This window comes from Elephas maximus, chromosome 3 (assembly GCF_024166365.1).
Source record: "Elephas maximus indicus isolate mEleMax1 chromosome 3, mEleMax1 primary haplotype, whole genome shotgun sequence".
In the NCBI taxonomy this organism is placed as follows: Eukaryota; Metazoa; Chordata; class Mammalia; order Proboscidea; family Elephantidae; genus Elephas; species Elephas maximus.
The window spans coordinates 45,378,713-45,398,042 of NC_064821.1; the positions used below are offsets into that span (position 1 = coordinate 45,378,713).

Sequence of the window (19,330 nt, forward strand, 5' to 3'; positions counted from 1 at the left end):
CAGCATCGCCTGGGACTTAATCTCTCCAGTGTGACCCCTCCAAATCCATTGCCATCGAGTCTATTCTGAGTCATAGCGACCCTAGAGGACAGAGTAGAACTGCCCCCCATGGGGTTTCCAAGACGGTAATCTTTAGGGAAGCAGACTGCCATATCTTTCTCCCACGCCAGTGGCTGGTAGATTCAAACCACCAACCTCTGGGTTAGCAGCCGAGCTCTTAATCACTGTACCATCAGGGCTCCTTTAACTTCCCCTACCTTCCCATCTCAAATTCAAACAGTCTGCACTCTCTGATCCTCACCTCCTAGCATTCCAGGTCTTGCCTTCCGGTTTCCATACAGAGACCATCACCTCTCAAACTTGTATGTAGATAGGAATCACCTTGACACCTGGTTAAAATGCAGATTCCAACTCAGGGCGGGGTCTCCACGGCCTGAGATTCTGCATTTCTCACAAGTTCCCCGCTGATGCTGAAGCTGCTGGTCCACAGTTTACACCTTGAGGAGTTTACATCTAGACCTACAATCCATTAGATTGTATGTAGTTAGGAATTTTATTCCAGGGTCCTTCGTTGTATTCATTCACCTTCCACTCCCTTTACCTGGCTTCATTGTTCTCACCTAGTAAATGCCCAGTTTGGGCTTAGAAATCATTGGAGAAAACCCACACTGACTGCTCTAGGTTTAAACTCAGGACTACTGCATTGGTTGTCAGCCGTGCTCCCAACCCACCCTGCTATTCTTGACTTTGTGATGCTGGGTTTGGGGCCTCTGCAAACCATAATTCTGCTCTGCCATCTCCCTGGGTTAGATTCTAGATCAATAGGGGCTACAGGGGAAACAGCAAAACTGGAGAAAGAAGATGAGACACGTTCTTCCTGCTTGTTCCTGCTGCTGTCTGTGTCACCCACTCTAGCTTCATGCTGGCAGTGGCCATTGGAATATTCCAGAAGCAGCAACTGAATCCAGTTTACAATTATTCCAACCTGCAGAACCAGCCTGACTGCTCCTCCCCCTGGAGACAACAGCCCCAGCCTAGCAGCACCTCCTTCTCCTCTGATGTGAGTTTCAGCTATCCACAGCCCCTCCTTCAAACTTCTACATTTTAATAATGTCACCCAAGGAGCGGTAAAGGTAAAGATGATGCAAGTGGTTTACGCCTGACTACTAATCTAAAGGTTGGTGGTTCGAACCCACCCAGCACTGCTGCGGAAGAAAGCCCTGGTGATCTGCTTCTGTAAAGATTACAGCCAAGAAAACCCTATGGAGCACATCTGCTCTGTAACACATGGGGTCTCCCTGAGTGGCGATCGACTCTACCACAACAGGTTTGACTTTTTTGGTTACGCAGTGGTGACTGTTTCCTGCAGTTGTTCTGTTCTTATTCTACCGCTTAAGTTACCTAGTTAACATCTGTTATGGACAGAATTGTGTCCACCCAAAATGTGTGTTGTAAATCACAATCCCTATATCTGTGGTTATAATCCCGTTTGGGAATAGATTTTCTTTGTTATGTTAATAAGGCAATATTAGTGGAGGTTGTGTCTTGCGTCAATCACTGTTGAGATATAAAAGGATCAGATTAGGGAAGCAGAAATGGGGGAAGATAGATGCCACACCACGTGAACCAAGGAACAAGGACCTTGTCCCAGAACAACAGAGAGAGCCTTCCCCTAGAACTGAACCAGCGTCCTGAATTTGGACTTCTAGCCTTCAGAACTGTGAGGGAGTAAATATGTTAAAGCTACCCACTTGTGGTATTTGTGTTATAGCAGCATTAGACGACAAAGACAACATCCTTTGTATTAAATTATCTCGATTAAAAAACTAGTGTCTCCTGCCTGAACCCTGACTGGTACAACTCCTAACTGAACTCAAGCAAGCCCTCACGGCTGCCTGAATAATCCTCACATCCTCTCCTAGGTGACTATTTCACACCCCTGGGCTAACTACCAGGGCCTCCTCCCCACACTTCCTGCCCAGCGGATGACTTCCATTCCTCTTTTATCAACAACATAGAAGCCATCTGAAGAGAACCTCTCAGACACTCCCACCTCCACATCTAACCACTTAGAAACATCTCTCTCCCAGACCCTGCCTTCCCTCCTGTTACTATGAAAGACACGCCCATGCTCCCATCTGAGGCCACCCCCTACACTCAGGCATTGATCTCATACACTTTTGCCTACTTGAATACATCAACAATTCTCACTCCTCTCATGAAGTCATCAATTTATCCTTTCTTTTGGATCATTTCCATCACCACTGAAACATCCTTTAATGTCTCCCACATTAGGAAAAAAAGCAATCCCTTGACCCCCCTACAGTCTCCTTCATCACCATCCCATTTCTCTCTTCTCTGCACAAAACTTCTTGAAAGAGCAGTCTCTGTGCACTATCTCCAATTTCTTTCCTCCCATTTTCTGCTTAACCCACTCTCTCAACAGACTTTTGCCCTCATCTACCAGGACAGCTCTCATCCAGATCACCAGGCACTGTACCCTGACCAGCTCTCAATCCTGCTCTTCCTACAGCTATTAGCAGCATTCGCCTCATGGGTTCCTACCTCCTCCTGGCAACACTTTCTTACCTGGGCTCCCAGGAGAACGTTCTTTTAGACCACTCCAACATCCCTGGCTGCTGCTCCTCCTCCTTGCTGCTTCCTCATCATCCCTGAACCTGAAGTGCCCCAGGGTGCAGAGTCCTTCTCATCTTTATCTATCCATGCTCTCTGGCATCTCTCACCTAGGGCGTGCTGCCTTTAACTATGACCCCAAGTCTATGTGTGCAGCCTCTACCTTGGCCCTGAACTCCAGACTCATACGGGCAATGGCCTTGACATCTCTAGTCTCAGGTGTCTAGTAGACCACCCTCACCCTCAAGCCCCCACCCTCACCCTAGGATCCTACCTCCACTTCTTCACCCTCACTGTCAACTCCCTACCCTCACCTGCACCTCCCTACCTTTAATCTTCCTTATTCCTACAAGCCCATGAGCCCACACTTACCCCCTAGATCTCATTCTCACCCTCGCTACCTCCCCATGCATCCCCACCTCTCTGCTCTCCATCCTCATCCCACCCTCACCCCACTCCTCACCTGCATGCCCTTATCTCTGGTTTTCTTTTCTCTCCTCTACATTTATCCCAACTTCTGGGGCTTTGCACTTGCTGTTCCCTCTGCTTGGAACTTTTCCTGGCTTTTCTTGTGTCTCATCTCTTTGCATCCTTCAGAGTTTCATGCTCCCCTCTGTCCATGGTTGTCTAGTGTGGCCCTCAGCTCCACCCCCTCCCAGCTGCCCTTCATCACATCGTTACTTCATAGCATTTAATATAGGTTGTAACTATTATTTGTGGACTTGCTTCAACTTGGCTGGCAGGTCCCTTTCTGTGTCTCAGTGCATAGTACATCTGGCTCATGGTAGATGCTTAATGAATACTAGTCAAATGGATGAAGACATGAATGGGTAAATTAAAAAAACACACAATTATTAGGAACATCTTGCCTCTCCTGCCCCTCCAGAGGGAAACAAATGCATCATCCATTCACAAAGCACACACCAGTTTTTGTAAACCAGCTCCACCACTTACTAGGGGTAACATTCTCTACCTCCTAGGGCTGTTGTCAGGAGTAAAGGAGTGAATACAATGAAAGAGCTTTTTGGCCCACAAGCATTAGCCACTGTTGTTATTGTTACTTGGAACACATATGGAGCCAGGGCTAGGGAGGGCTCTTAAAGAAAAAAACAGAGAGCTTTGCTTAGAATTTACTTCTTTCTTCTGGCAAACTCTTACTTATCCTGCAAAACCCAGCTCAATATTACCTTATTTTTTTTTCCCCCTAACTGATCAGTAAACCATTATTTAACGAGCACCTTCTGTGGGTGAGGCTCTGGACTTGACTGTGATGACAAGAGGCTCAGAGACAGGGACTGTCTTCACAGAACTCAGGATAACATAGGCAGTATACAAGGGGCAGCATACACAGAAGAAAGCAAACAACATTGTTTAAAAAAAAAAAACTTTAGTGGAGATAGGTACAGGAACGGAGACAAAATAACACTGGGATAAACAAGCATTCAGAGGGCACTGGGTTTGAAACAAGCATTCACCAGGCAAGAACAGCAGACGGGGCCCTCCTGGAAAGGCTGGTGCTGGGTGTAGGAGCTTAATTATTTGTGAGCCTAGTATGTGCAGGAGGGAGGGGTCTGGTGGGGCAGTGGTTAAGCACTTGGCTGGTAACTGAAAGGTCTGTGGTTGGAACCCATCCAGCAGGTCCTTGGGAGAAAAGACCTGGTGATCTGCCCACACAAAGATTACAGCCTAGGAAGCCCTATGGGGTAGTTCTACTCTGCCATATAGGGTCGCTATGAGTTGGCATCTACTCGACTGGCACTGAGTTTGGCTTTTTTGGTTTAGCACCTAAGGGCATTGCACATGCAAATTCCATTGACATCTTATCCCTTTATCGGGGGGCAGGCCCTATTTTACCTCAGCTCTGAGGCTCTAAGAGAATCAGTAACTTAGTCGAGAGTCAACACAAGCGAAAGGCAGAACTGGGGTTTCTGGGTCTCTCATTCTTACTCCTAAGCACTGGTGTCTGTCTAGGGGCACTGGCTGCTCTCTGGAGTCCCCAGTTAACTGCGGAGGAAATGGGGCCCGCGCGGCCGGGCTTCTGCACCGGGAGGGAACGGGTCTAGCCTCGGACCCTGCACTACCCGGCGCTCCTGCGGCTCTGGGCTCGGTTCTGCCATCCCAGGCAGGATCCAGTCTGAGCGTCTGCCCCTCGCCTGGTGCAGTCCTATCCAGCCCGCACCATGGCGCTCCGCCTTCCTTCCTCCGGGGCGGGGATGCTGTCCAGGGGCGGCCGCGGGAGCAAATATTCCGGCACGCTTCCCACAGACACTGTGCTACTGGGGGAAGGGGGACGCGAGAACAGCGCCCGAGTGACGCGGCGGCCCAGCGCGCAAGAGGCGTTGCCTGCGAGTCACCCCGAGGACAGCGGGACAGGGAATTCCTAGGGTGGGAGTGAAGGTGGTGGGAGAGGTGGGGACAGGGGGAGGCTGGGCGGAGGGGGGAGTGCCTTGGTTCAAAGGGCCAAAGGCAAGACAGCTTTTGCCGCCCCAGTGGCCTGACCTTCCAGAGTCCCCTCAGGGGGCTGGAGAGACCCGGAGGGCGTCAGCTTCCCTCAAGAGGCCGGCTCCCAGCTGGGCCTTCGCCAGAGTCACAGGACCGGGCTCCTCCCCACGCCACCCTACCACCCTTCCTGCGTGTGGTGCTCCAGGCCTCAGCCAGAGCGCAGCACGGTCGCTGCATCGCGTCCTGCCCCGGCTGCTGGTCGTCCCTTCGGGCCTTTGCGGGGCAAAGCGGGCACCGCGGACCCGGACCAAGAAGGTAGGAGGGACGGGCCCTCGGGCTGAGGAGCTCCGCGGACGCTCGCCGTCCCTTTGCGCTCACCCAGCGCCGTCCTGAGCGATCCCTGCAGATGTCGGGAGCTCTCTTCGCGGCCCCGGAGGGCCCGGGTGCCCTGGACGCTGCGAGCGGCCACCCGCTTGTGTGCCCGCTGTGCCACTCGCAATACGAGCGCCCGTGCCTGCTGGACTGCTTCCACGATTTCTGCGCCGGTTGCCTGCGTGGCCGCGCCTCCGACGGCCGCCTCACCTGCCCTCTGTGCCAGTGAGTGCCCAAAAGCCCCAAGAGACTATGCTGGAGGCCGAAGTTGGCTCCGCCTGGACCCGGCCCTGGTGCAGGGAGGGCAAGGCACCGACTAGGGGCAGAGCTGGTGGGGAAAGGCTGCGCCCAGCTGGGCGCTATCGGCGCTAGGACTCGCAGGCTTCCGCCCATTTAATGGTAGCAGTTAACCGAGGCCCGGGGGTGGGGAGGCCGGTGTCCTGAGCCTGTGCTGCAGGAGCACGGGGTCTCAGTACAGCGTCACGACCCTCCCAGTAATTCGCTTCTGGGCCCCAGAAGTCTTAGGTCAACATAACCGACTGGCCCACGTTACCAGGCAGTGGCCGTAAATATTTGCCCAATGCAGTAAGAGGGTGTTGGGCGGTTTCTGCCTTTGACACCCAGGGTCGCCAAGCGCAGGACCTGGCAGGATTCGCCTGGGACAGGGAGGGGGTAGGGACCCGATCAGGGTGAGCACTGTCCTGCCCTGAGATATTTATAGTGGAAGCCAGATACTATACAGCCCGACCTCCCACCGCTATTTTTAGCCACAGTCTGGAATGTGGGGGTTAAGGGTGGGGGGCCGGGGAAGCGGCTCCCTGATCCCGGCTTCATGCTCTCCGCAGGCACCAGACCGTGGTGAAGGGCCCCAGCGGGCTCCCGCCAGTGGACCGGCTGCTGCAGTTCCTGGTAGACAGCTCGGCAGATAGCGCAGAGGCGGTGCGCTGTGCTAACTGCGACCTGGAGTGCGGCAAGCAGGCAGGGGCCGTCGGGTGGGGTGGGAAGAGGCAATGATGCGAAGGTGCACAGTCCCAGATGCTTGCAGTGCACAGCCAAGAGTCCTCAGTGGACTATCCACCAGTGGGTTCTCTAATACCTCCCTAAGGCTCCCTGGGCCCTGAATGTGGGCCCCATTATACCGGTGGGGAGACTGAGATCCAGGATAAGTGACTTAATAGCCAGGTAGTAGGCTTAAGGTCGTTTGAGTTGGGGCGAGCTCACAGGTTCCCAACTTTGGGTGGAGTTGTGAGCAGGAAGGGGCTGGGCCAGCCCCCCTGCTACCTAGGTAGGTGTACACAGCTACCTAAAGCCCAAGGGGAAGTGAGAACAGTGCATTGTTTGGGAGGGATGTCCCTGCCCCTGAGTCTAGAAAAGACCAAAGAACCAGAGGCCAGGCTTCAGGCAGGTGGGGTTTTGTCCTGTGAAGGTGGGGACCAGCCTGCAGGAGCAAAAGCTAGAGTGTGCTGAGCAGTTGCTGAGAAACATGTGACCTGGGAGTACAGAGATGATCAGAGTGGCTGCAGGCAGGGAGACACCCCTAGAGGGAAATGGCCTTGAATGCCAATGTAAGGAGTTGGGATTTGCTGTCAGAACCACTGTTGGGGTCAGTGCCAGGGCTCAGCCCAGGCTAGGACTCTCAGCCCTGATTCTGGCCTGTGAAAAGGAAGCCCTATGCCCTCACTCCCCTTCTGTCATCCTGCGGAGCTGTGACTCCAGTTTGGCCACTACTGAGGGCCCCAAGGGGGTTTGAGAGACACACGCGCACACACACACTTGTTTGTTGCAGGTAACATGCTTTGTAAATGCAGTTTCTGCCCTCCTTCCCCCTGAATACTCCTCCCCAAGCCCCTTCCAGGTATCTGCTCTTTACTGGACCTACTAACCTAGTAGCCTCAGCGTCCTCATCTGTAAACTAGGTATATTAGAGCACTGCCTGTCGGGATTACACAGAATGGCTGGGGTTTAGCGGCGGGCCTATTCCAGGCGCGGACAGACGCGCGAAACGATCCGTGGCGGTGGCAGTTACCACGCTGGCCGGGGTCCAGCTTCGCCACCGCTGCCCGCTGGCCGGCTGAGCCCGCGCTCCGCCCACAGGACGCAGAGACCACTTACTTCTGCAACACGTGCGGGCAGCCGCTGTGCGCGCGCTGCCGCGACGAGACCCACCGGGCGCGTATGTTTGCGCGCCACGACATCGTGGCCCTAGGCCAGCGCAGCCGCGACGTGCTCCCGAAGTGCCGTGAGTGCGGCGGACCGGCCGTGGGCAGGGGGCAGGGGGCCGCGGGCTGGGGTGGGGATGAGAGTGGGGGTCAGCGCGGCCCGCCAGGAACCAGTGACGGTCGTCCCTGCCTCAGCGCTACACGCCGAGCCCTACATCATGTTCTCCACCGACAAGAAGTCGCTGCTGTGCATCCGCTGCTTCCGGGACATGCAGGGGTGAGTCGAGGGGGCGGGAGGGGAGGGGGCTGGAGGGCGCCGCGACCCAAGCTCACCCGCAGCCTCCCAGCAGGGAGGGCCGGGCCCACTGCGTAGATCTGGAGTCGGCGTACGTGCAGGGCTGCGAGCGTCTGGAGCAAGCGGTGCTGGTGAGCGCCGGGCGGAGGCGCGCCGGGGCGGGGCGCGGGCGCGGACGCCGGACTGAAGCCGCCCTGTCCCCAGGCCGTGAAGGTGCTGCAGACGGCCACGCGGGAGGCCATCGCACTGCTTCAGGCTATGGTGGAGGAGGTGCGGCGCAGCGCGGCCGACGAAGAGGCCGCCATCCACGCTCTCTTTGGCAGCATGCAGGTGAGGGCCGGGAGAGGGCAGCCACAGGCTGTGAGTTCTAAGCCAGCTTTGATGGGCGCGCAGGCTGAGGGCAGGGCAGGCCCCGGGGCCGCGGGAGTTGGCAGTTGTGCAGGGTGGCAGGCACTGAACAACTTTTCAGGAGTTACTTAATTAGAGTTGCCAGGAGTGTTCCAGGGGAGGCCACCTGGGCCCTGGGCTGGTGTCAATGGAGATGGGGGATCAGGGAAGGCTTTGCTGACCAAATGAGTTTGATGGTGATGGTACAGGCCTCTCAGGCAGCAGAGTGCAGGAAGATAGGCCGCTGGCACATGTAGCAGGTCTGATAGGTTGGGGAATAATGAGCCTCTGGCTGGTGTTCAGGTGGGTGGTGGGCTGTCCAGAGATGGCAGGCAGTGTACCTGTCAGCAGCGGTTTCTCTCTCCCAGGACAAACTGGCTGAGAGGAAAGCACTACTGCTGCAGGCTGTGCAGAGGTGAGTGGTGGTGGGTCTCCACCTCCCTGCCCCTTGGCCTCTGTAACCCCCCTCAGCCTGGGCCTGGCCCCAGGGAGCGAGACATCTTGTGTCCACCGCACTGAGAAGGACAGCATGGCTCAGGGTGACAGGTGACAGGGAGGATGTACAAAGCTGCCCACAACCCACCTCCACCTGTGGGGAGTGGACTGCCCAGTTTGGAGGCCTTGCTGGGTGGAAGTGCCCAGCCTTGCCCTTGGGAATGAGGCTGCCTGTCTCTCCTACAGCCAATATGAAGAGAAGGACAAGGCCTTCAAGGAGCAGCTCACCCACTTGGCCACCCTGCTGCCCACCCTGCAGGTAAGGGGGGAACAGCTGAGGGGTGCAGGCCCCCTCCCTGGCCAGGCACTGAGCATTGGCCCTCCCACAGGTTCACCTGGTCATCTGCTCCTCTTTCCTCAGCTTGGCCAACAAGGCTGAGTTCCTGGACCTGGGCTATGTGAGTCTCCCCAGCTCCTGTGAGGTCCCCCCAGAACCCCCTCCTGCACCCCTCCCTTGCTGCCACCTCTGGGTGTGGCAGTTTGTGACAGGGAAGGCTGAGCCATGTGTCTCTAGGCTTGCCTGCCCACCTTCATCCATCATTTATTAGAGTTGGGACAGACCAAGTGCTTTTAAGAGAGAAGCCTGGAAGGGGTGTAAACCTCCAGTCCTCCAGGATGCCGAGTGTGTACTAGAGTCCGGCACCCCATCTCTCCTGGGGATCCAGGGGATGGAGGTCTGAGCCAGTCCCAGGGGAGGAGTGGCGCTTAGAAAGGGTACCAGGTCAAGTGTCACAGATAGACTTGCCCTGGGGGCCTCAGGGGTGCTAATCCGGCCACCAACGCAGGCCTGAGCACACCTCCCGCCGCCACAGGAGCTGATGGCCAGGTTGCAGGGCATCGTCACGAGGCCGCATCGCCTGAGGCCGGCGCAGAGCAGCAAGGTGTGCGGGCGGCCGGGTTCAGGGGCCGGCGGGGCCGGGGTCGGGGGCCGGCAGACCCAGCGAGGCGTCCTGACGCCTGGTCCCGCCGCCCAGATCGCCAGCGACCACCGCGCCGAGTTCGCACGCTGCCTGGAGCCGCTGCTGCTACTGGGGCCGCGCCGGGCGGCGGGCGCTGGCGGCGGCGCCGGCACGTGAGCACAAGCCCCTTCCGGGTCCGGGACAAGGGCGGCGGGCGGAGGGTCCGGCGCGTCGCCCAGGAAAGGCCGCGTGCCGGGGGCAAAGAGACTGCAGGCGGCGGGCTCCAAGACGCGGGCCGCCCCTGCGGGACATCCGGCCCAGGACGTGCGCTCCGGTCCCTCCCTCCCCGGTGCTCCCAGAGCGTTATCTGGGCTCTGACAGCCGCCACGCGGGAAGGCGTGTCTGCCAACCAGAAAGCAGCCGTCGGGGACCCCGGACCGAGACCCGTGCCAGACCCGGCGCGGCGTTCAGCCAGAGGAAGATGTGGGGCTGCCCCCAACCGCCGCTGCAGTTGCCACCACCCTGCTTGGGGCTCCTAGGGCCTGAGGGAAGGGACAGCTTGGGGGTGGGACCTGGGCATGGCCCAGCCTGTGTAGCCTGAAGCGTGGGGAGTGGCCTGAGCCAGAGGATGTAGAAGAAACGCCGAAATAGCATTTCTGTGCCTAAGGCGGAAGTCAGGGCCCTAGACCAAGGCAAGGGAGACTGGGTGTCAGGCCACATTTCCATAGCCCAGTATGTAAGTGATTGCAAGATTTATTCCAGACCAGCACTGTGGCACCCTGCCAGACTCACCGTTTTAGAAAATACCCATGCTGATAGAATTGGTCTTGGGTGTGGCCTTGGCACCAGGGTTTTTCCCAGCTCTACGGTGGTTCTGATATGCAGTCTGGCTGAGAAGGCCATGCTAGAGCACTGAGCAGTCCAGGGGGCTTGTCTGGGCCTGGGATAGGGGAAGACCTCTAGCCCCCAACACCTGTGTCCACACTGGCTCTCTCCCCAGCCTGGCAGGGGGCTCAGGCCCCAAGGTGCTGATGGGGCATGGCTGCCACTCCTCAGGGGAAAAGATGTTGAGGTCGCCTGTCCAAAAACCCACGCTGCATCGTTCCATGAGCACCAAGGTGCTCCTGGCCGAAGGCGAAGCCACGCCTTTCACAGACCACTGCCGCCACTATGAGGACTCCTATCGGGTGAGGAGAGCCCGGATTGTGATGTAGAAAAAGCCCCAGCCCTCCCTCACCAAGGTGCAGTGATGCTCTGCAAGCAGCCTGAATAGTCAGATCTAGATCTGGCCACCCACTCTGGAAACCACCCCTCCCCTGAGGCCCTGGCAGTGAACAGCCAGCCTGCAGTGACCACGTGCTCTCCTGTGGCCTCTCCGTGCAGAGCCTGCAGTCAGAGATCCAGAACCTGAAGGACCAGGTCCAGGAGTTGCATCGGGACCTCACCAAGCACCACTCACTCATCAAGGCTGAGATCATGGCAGACATCCTCCACAAATCCCTGCAGGTGGACACCCAGATCGCCTTGCAGTGTGCCTCTGTGGAAGCCATGAGAACAGTCTTCGAGGAGGTAGCCCTCCCCAGAAACATAATCCAGTTGCGCCATGACTTCCCTCCAGTCTCCCAATGTCAGAATAGACATGGGCGACCCCACCACAGGAAGGAGGAGGAAGCCCTTGGCCTGGTGTGCCATGAGGCTTTTGTGTGGCAGGTTTGGGAACCTAGTAGTCTTTGCTACCCGGAATCACGTAGGCCTGGCTTGGGAGTGCCTTGTGACTAAGGAGCTAAAGGACAGAAAAGCCACCATTGGAAATTCCAACTCACTGCCCCATCCAACATCCAACTTACTTTCTCTTTCAGATTTGGGAGGAGTCCTACCAGCGTGTGGCTAATGAGCAAGAAATTTATGAAGGTTCCCAGGCTACTGAGTGAACCCCATGTCCCCAAGCTAACCCACACATACCCAGGGGAAAGAAGTCAGAGTAAAGCACTAACCAATGAAAGTCCTCATGCTATTGCCTTTTGCTCTCTGACCCTGCATCACAACCCCTTCCAAAACCCAAACTCATTGCCATTGAGTCGATTCCGACTCTTAGCGACCCTATAAAGACAGAGTAGAACTGCCCCACAGGGTCTCCAAGGCTGTAAATCCTTACAGAAACAGACTGCCACATCTTTCTCCTGTGGAGTAGCTGGTGGGTTTGAACCGCTGACCTTTTGGTTAGCAGCCGAACCACTGCATCACCAGGGCTCCTTCACAACCCTTTACTGGCCCCAAAATGATTCATCTGAGGTCAGGACTCTGGGTACAATGCCCTCACCGAGTGCCTTGTTCTTTAATAGGTAATTATTGAAACAGTCGATGTTTGGGTGATGCCAGGCTTGATATTAAGAATCTGAAGTCAACAGGACATAACTCTCTGGCCTTGGCCTCCACAGCCCAGCTCCATGACCTTCTCCAGCTGAAGCAGGAGAATGCCTACCTGACCACCATCACTAAGCAGATAACTCCCTATGTCCGTTCCATTGCCAAGGTGAAGGAGCGATTGGAGCCCAGGTGAGACAAGGGGATGTTCCCGGGGGGCCAAGACACTTCAGAATGTATATTTGCAAAAGGTATCAGACATTCAGAAGAACTCCTTTCAGGGGAGTCAGTTGGTGAGGTCATGAGGGCTCACTGTGGACATCTGGGAGGATAAGGTGCTGGACATCTGGCAAAAACATGGTCAGAGTGAATTTCTGCTTCTAGGCACACTATAGCCTACCTTTAGCCCTCAGGCGTAGGTCAAACCAGAAGACACTTCTTGGCTTGTAATGCAGGTCTCAACTGATCCAGGCAGTAGTATATAGAAGGGGGAACAGGGACTTCATCATCACATGGTCAAGATAAACAAGTAAGTCTTAGAAAGAATACAACTGGCATGTTCCTTAGAAGCGAGGATGGCAAGACTTCAGCTTGCTTACTTTGGACGCATCATCAGGAAGACCAATCGCTAGAGAAAAAATTATGTTTGGTAATGTAGAGGGTCAAGGAAAACCCCCAATGGGATGGGTTGACACAATAACCTCAACAGTGGGCTCAAACATGTCAAAGATTGTAAAGATGGCACAGAATGAGGCAGTATTTCATTCTGTTGTACATAAGGTTGCCATGAGTTGGAGCCAACTCAACAACTAAGAACAAGGAGATAAGCAAAGTCTAGAGAAGAATCTGGACTAGGCTCTCTCAACACTATATTCAAGCATCAAAAGGTGTTACAGTGGCAGAGCACATCTTAGTGGCAAGTCTTCAACATGTCTGTCACTTGAGTCACTCAGCTCCAGGATGGACTGGTTGTCCTGTATGATGCACAGCTCTCAGTCTGGGATCTCTTCCCCCCTCTTCCAGGGAGTTCCCCTTGCCTGCTTCTGTGTTAGATCTCCTGTTTCCTCTTTCATATTTTGGTGGAGCCATTCCCCCAGTTGCATCTGGATAAAGGGTGCACAGAAGTACATTGTTTTTAGACAGTGTAAGTCTGAAAATGTTTTTTTTTTTTTACACTTGGCCGATAGTTTCACTGGGTATTAAATTCTTCAGAATTTTGAAGGCATCGCTCTGTTGTCTTCTAGCTTCCAAGGTTGTTGTTGAGAAGCCTAAAGGCATTCCGGTTCCTAATCCTTGTAATGTAGCCTATTTATTCTCCTTGGAAGCTTGTAGAATCTTCTTTGCTTCTGGTGAGGGTATACTTCCATCCATCGTGTTAGATACTGATGGATCCTTTTAACCTGGAAACTCACATCCTTCAGTTTTGGCATGTATATATACATTTTAAACTAATTAGTTGTCTCTTCACATTTTCTCTTCCTGGAATTCCTATTATTGAATATTGGTCCTCTTGGGCTGGCCCTCAAATTAACCTTATCTTTCTTATCTGATCTTGTCTTTTTGCTGTACCTTCTGGGAGATTTCCTCACTTTATTTTCCAACCTCTCTATTCATTTCTGCTATATTGCTTTTTAATTATTGTTTTAATTCTGCTATATTATTTAAATTTTCTTCTTCTAATACTGTTCTTTTCTCAAAGGAGCCCTGGTGGCACAGTAGTTAAGCAGTTGACTGCTAACTGAAAGGTCAGTGATTTAAACCCACCAGCTGCTCCATGGGAGAAAGATGTGGCAGCCTGTTTCTGTAATGAAAACCCTATGCGGCAGTTCTACTCTGTCCTGTGGGTCGCTATGAGTAGGCATTGGCCCGAAGGCAACGGGTTTGGTTTTGTTTCGGTTCTTTTCTCTTACTATTCTGTTTTTTGCTTCATAGACAAAATATCTTAGTTCTCTGAAGCTACTGATAGTTTTCCTTTTGGAATTTTTTTTTTTTTTCCTCCCTGAAGTCTGTTTTCTCCAAGTCACTTATGTTTGCTTAGGTTCCTATCTTCGATGTTAAAGGCTTCTCTCAGATCTGAGGCAATCCTTGTCTGTCTGCTCATATGAGGAGGGTGTGAGGAATACGGGCAAAAAAGTGGACTGGAAGCTCTGAGCACATAAATGGTACTTCATTGGAGGGAGGTCTGGGTGAGTGGGTTTTTTTTTTTTTTTATGTTTAGGTCCTTTTCCCTTTTATTTCCTAGAAGGTTACTATGTGGAGTATTTGTATACATACTTAATTTTCTGGTTTTCAGTACAGTTTTCAACTGTGTGTTTTACTTTCTCCAGAGACTAACCCTTCAGACTCCTGCTGGGGTGGGTGTGGGGGCGACATTTGCTCAAAGGTAGAGCAGATCTTGACTTTCACCCTCCCTGCTTCCACGGCCACGGTGTTGGCAGCTCCCGAGCCTTCTAAGGATTCTGTGGTGTGAATTGGGTTGTCCTCAGCTTGTCCCCCTGCTGGTTTGAAACTTAGGTTTCTCAGGTCTGCTGTCAGTCACTCAGCTACATGCTCTCCAGCTCCCAAACTCTGGACACTTTCTGTGTGTGCTACATCAGTGAGAAGCTGCCTAAGTAGCATGCTCCTGCCTGCCAGCAAGAGGCAGCACTGGCAGACCCACTGTCTCTACCCGGAAATGACAGAAAGGAAGAAGTCTGGGGCAAGGAGAAAGGAAATACTGCTCCTCTGCATGGTTCCATTTCCCAGCTGTCTGTAGTTGCTGCCTCTTCTTCCTCACCTCCACTTCCTCAACCCTCTCTGACCCCAGCCTCTGAACTGCCATTTACTGAAGCAGCTCTTGTTCTGATCATCAGCCACCACTCAGCCAAGCCCCAGCCACCTCACTGTTCTCAGCAGTATGTGACAGTGTCCACCATATCCTCTTCTCCAGTGCTCTTTTCTTGCTTCTGAGATGGCCAAACTCTGCTTCCCTCCTACCTCTCAAGCCATTCCTCCGTGGTCTCTGCCTGGCTCTGCCTCTTCGGCTCAATGCCCAAATATCAGTTTGTCCCAGAGCTCAGTCTGAGGCCCTTTTCTCATCCTGTACTCTCAAGTGACTTCATCTGATCCCTTGGCTTCAGAGCCCCAGTTACATGCCCATGACACCCATCCTGTCTCCAACACAGTACTCTCCTGGCCTCCAGAACTCTCCGCCAGCTGCCTCCCACTGTCTCTGCTTGGAAGTCTAAAAGGCATCTCAAATTCACAATGGCCAGAAAGAGCTCTCGATTTCCTGCCCCCTAACTTGCTGCTTCCACCTCCCGCATCTCAGTAAATGGCACCACCATTCACCCAGGTGCTCCAGTAAAAAGCCTGGGAGACATCCTGGCTTCCTTTCTTTCCCCACCCCCATTTCCAACCTAACCCAAAGTCCTATTGACATTACTGCATCTCAGCTCACCCAGCTTGGTCTCTACTGCTGCCCCAAACTCCAAGTTGCCACTGTCTGCCCTCCTGGCCCCCTCCAGTATGTCACGCAGCCAGTCATCACTTAAAACCCTAGGCTTCCTCATGCCACAACATGGATGAGCCTTGAAAACATCATGCCGAGTGAAATCAGTCAGTCGCAAAAGGACAAATACTGTATGATCTCACTTATATGAAATTAGCAAATATACAGAAACCAAAGATCATTAGTGGTTACCAAAGGTAAGCGGGTGAAGAAAAGAGGGAATTTTGCTTAGGGGGCATTGAGTTTATGGTAATGGTGGTAGAATGATTTGCAAAAGGATGGCGAGAGTGGCTGCACAACTTGAAGAATGTAATCAACGTCACTGCGTTACGTATGTAGAAATTGAATTAGCGTATGTTTTGTTGTGTATATTTTCGTCACAATGAAACAGAATCAAAAAGCCCTATGCTTCCCATCACACTGTGGCCTAACAGTCTGTTCATGGACCTTCCCTGCCCATCTCTGACCACGCCAACCCCTCACAACACCCCAGTCATGAGGGCCTTTCAGTTCCCTCAGAAAGCTACCTTGGCTCCCACTTGGGGGCCTCTGGCTTCAGGTTGTCGAGCGGATCCTCACCACTCAGGTCCCCACGTGAATGTCAACAGAAGCTTGCCCGAACCAGTCACTTAGAGCTGCCTCTGCCCATTGTCACTCTCCACCACCTCACCTGCTGTGCTTCTTCCCAACAGTTGGCATGACTCCCTCAACCAGAAAGTAGCTCTGTGAGAGCAAGGCCCCCGTCTTTCTTGCCACCTACTGCAGCCTTCCTCCCCAGCAAATTGCTGGACTGCAGTGAATACTTGAGGACTGAATGAGATGCTAGCAGGCCCTCGAGTGTTGGCTCAAGTCTGCTTTTTGTGCAGAGTGAGCTTAAGGACAAGCACGAGCGGGCTGGCCCTGCTGCCTCAGCGAGCTGGCCCTGCTGCCTCCACGATGCCCAGTGACTGGCTTTCTCTCGCACAGGTTTCAAGCACCTGCTGATGAACAGCTGGAGAATCTACAGAACATGTATGAGGACAGCACGAATGATGAGACCCAGGCCAGGTAAATCAAGACCATCCAACTGACAGTGGCCAAATGATTTCATTTCAGAGATGAACAGGAGGGACAGAGACCAAGGGTTTTATTTTCCCCTTTTGGTCCCAGCTTGCCGCTGATCAGCTCCATAACCCTGGCTGGGCCTCAGTTTGTAAAATAAGGGGGCAGAGTTTCTTAACCTGGATGAGCGACTTAAAACAAGTATAAGATAGACGTGACTTGAGTAGAAATGGCCAACATTGGATAAGAGAGCCCGGATTATCACCTGCATCATTTACGCTGCGGTAAACACTACCAACTGGCTCTTAGGTATTTACAGCAACTGTCTCTGGTTCACTTAAATGAGAAGAAGTGTCTGAGGGCTGTTCTTTGTTTTGAGAACATTACTATTCGTTGGAGCCAGTGTTTGCCAGAATACTTCCTTGCCAGAGGAAGAAAAATTGTGTAGTAACAGATGCATCACTGTGCCAGGCTGATCTTTTAGTTTTTCACTCTCAGTAAAATGTGTTCATCATGGGGCAGAGAACTATAGAATGTTAGAGCTGCAATAGCCTATGTGGCATGAAGCAGTTTGCTAAATTGTCCAGAGTCACAAGGAGGTTGGGGACAGAGCAGAAGCTCACTGTGCCCTCCCCAGCATGGTAGCCATTTAGCTTAGATGATTCAGGAGAGTGTTAATTCAAAGCCTGATGTCACCACAAGCTGCCTAAACAGTCTAGACATGCCAATGTTTCGGCATCCAGAAACCATCTCCCGGGGGGAATGGCTCTATGTCAGAAAAGAGATCAGAATATCATCCTTGATGAGATTTCTGGTTCTGAAGACATGGTCACCTTACTGGTGCCTTCCAAAGGGGCTTTCCATTCTGAAAGCCTTGGCCCACGTGGACTGTAGCACTGAGACACGGTGAGATGGGGCCAGTGGGGTAGAGGAGCTCACGCTAACCTGTTCCTTTAGGAATGAGCCAGGGAGGACCACTGAAAAGAGGGAGAAGGCATCTGAACACAAAGGGAACAACCAGCCTCTGAGCAGTCTCACAGAAGAGCCTCCGCTGAAAAATAAAGATCACCACAGACCCAAACAGAAGAATGGGGGCGACGTCCCCACACGGAAAGAGCTCCCAACTTAGCCAGTGGGCTGGTCCCAGGCAGATGGGGTATTTTACCACATGCATGTACATCAAGACCAGAGCATTTAAGAAACATGTTGTTCCCGTTATGGTTACGTCTTTAAAGGTTCATCAACACTAAAACCCAGAAACTCTATGGCAGGTCGTAACTTCAAATTCTTTGGCTTGGGTTAAGTTTAGCTTTTCCCTGTGTTCACATGACATGATATCTGGGGCCTAATCACAGTACCTTGGGCACAGCTCTTTCCAAACCAAATGGAAAATGTTAAAAGAGTGAACACCCATATAAAACCAAAGACATTTTCTCCTAGAACACTCATTTGTACAGCTTCAACTATGTGTCCGTGTGCTGGGTCCCACGGAGGACAGTTTGTGTGGGCCCATCACGTTTGACTGGCTCCAGTTTCAGATACCAAGACTCCATTGCTGTGCAACGCCTGCCTGGCCCTGGAGGATTCTGGTTTCTCTTGAAATCACGGACCTATTTTTTAATCTGGTGCCACTAGAAAGTTCCACCCAACAATCTGAGCACTGACTCAGCAAAAGGGAAAAGAACCCTCCCTTTAGGGCTGGGGCTGAGTTCACAGACCAGGGTGCTCAACAGGAGACGGTCCCATTACAACTTCCCTGCTACTTTCCCCAAGCTGTGACTCAGACGTTCACCTTGTATTGATATTAAAGCACAGTTCGCCACCAGCCTTTTTTCTAGTAGTTTTTCATATTCCCCATTCCTACATAGTACCCTTTATTGAGAGCTACTTAGTTCTTAAAAAAGAAAACTAACCTGCATGACCTAAAATTTAAAAGTTTTAGAGACAAAATGATGCCCAGGTAGTCACATTTTAAGCAAATATTCATTCAGTGGTTCAAACCACAAATAGCTTCTGAGCTGCGGAGGAGGCCCTGGAGTACCTCACATCAATACCCAACACCTCCATCACCAGTTGACTCATGGCAACCCCATGTGTGCTAGAGTAGAACTGTGCTCCACAGGGTTTTTGATGGTTGATTTTTTGGAAGTAGATCACCAGGCCTTTCTTCCGAGGTGCCTCTGGGTGGACTTGAACCTTCAACCTTTCAGTTAGCAGCCAACCACTTAACCATTTATGCCACCCAGGAATTCCAAGGCCTGCGTACCTGCTATTTCAGAGACCTGAACATTCCATTCCAAAGCATTATGGACTTCTGCAGTAGCCTAAGGGGCAAAAGGGAATTCATCATCACACACTGGTTAAATGCAGGAATTCAGAACTGAATTCGGTGGGCACAATACACCTGGCTGATACTGCCAGTTCTGGGTACCCCTGGCTCCAGATGTTCTACCCCACACACAAAGACACTGTTGTTCGTAGTGAAATCAAGTACATTTTTATTTAAGAATTGGAAATAATAATCAGTATCTGTGAAAGGAAATCCAATTTAAAATATTTAAATAAACATTTCTGTATGTAAAAACAAGAGTAGAATAATTACTCCACTGAGTTACTCCTTGCTGTGGGATGGGTGCCCTTGATTGGCAGTGCCTGGGACCACTCAGGATGGTTGGCCCTCCCACCCCACAACAAGGTGCCAAACCTTTCCTACCCTAGCAGGGGGGCACAGAGTAAGCATTTCCCACTGTAA

The 19,330-nt window shown here is 52.7% G+C and overlaps 1 protein-coding gene across 1 annotated transcript; it reads left to right on the plus strand.

Annotated features, from left to right (window-relative positions):
* Positions 1-5,068: 5,068 nt before the first annotated feature.
* RNF207 (ring finger protein 207) lies at positions 5,069-19,056 on the plus strand. The gene is made up of 17 exons (XM_049877751.1): positions 5,069-5,673; positions 6,294-6,426; positions 7,543-7,687; positions 7,803-7,884; positions 7,958-8,033; positions 8,107-8,232; positions 8,658-8,704; positions 8,971-9,043; positions 9,114-9,182; positions 9,597-9,665; positions 9,759-9,856; positions 10,684-10,870; positions 11,067-11,252; positions 11,543-11,594; positions 12,122-12,239; positions 16,504-16,584; positions 17,536-19,056. The coding sequence occupies exons 1-17, from the start codon at positions 5,483-5,485 to the stop codon at positions 17,705-17,707; spliced, it is 1,905 nt and encodes a 634-aa protein (XP_049733708.1). The 5' UTR covers positions 5,069-5,482; the 3' UTR covers positions 17,708-19,056.
* Positions 19,057-19,330: the final 274 nt, after the last annotated feature.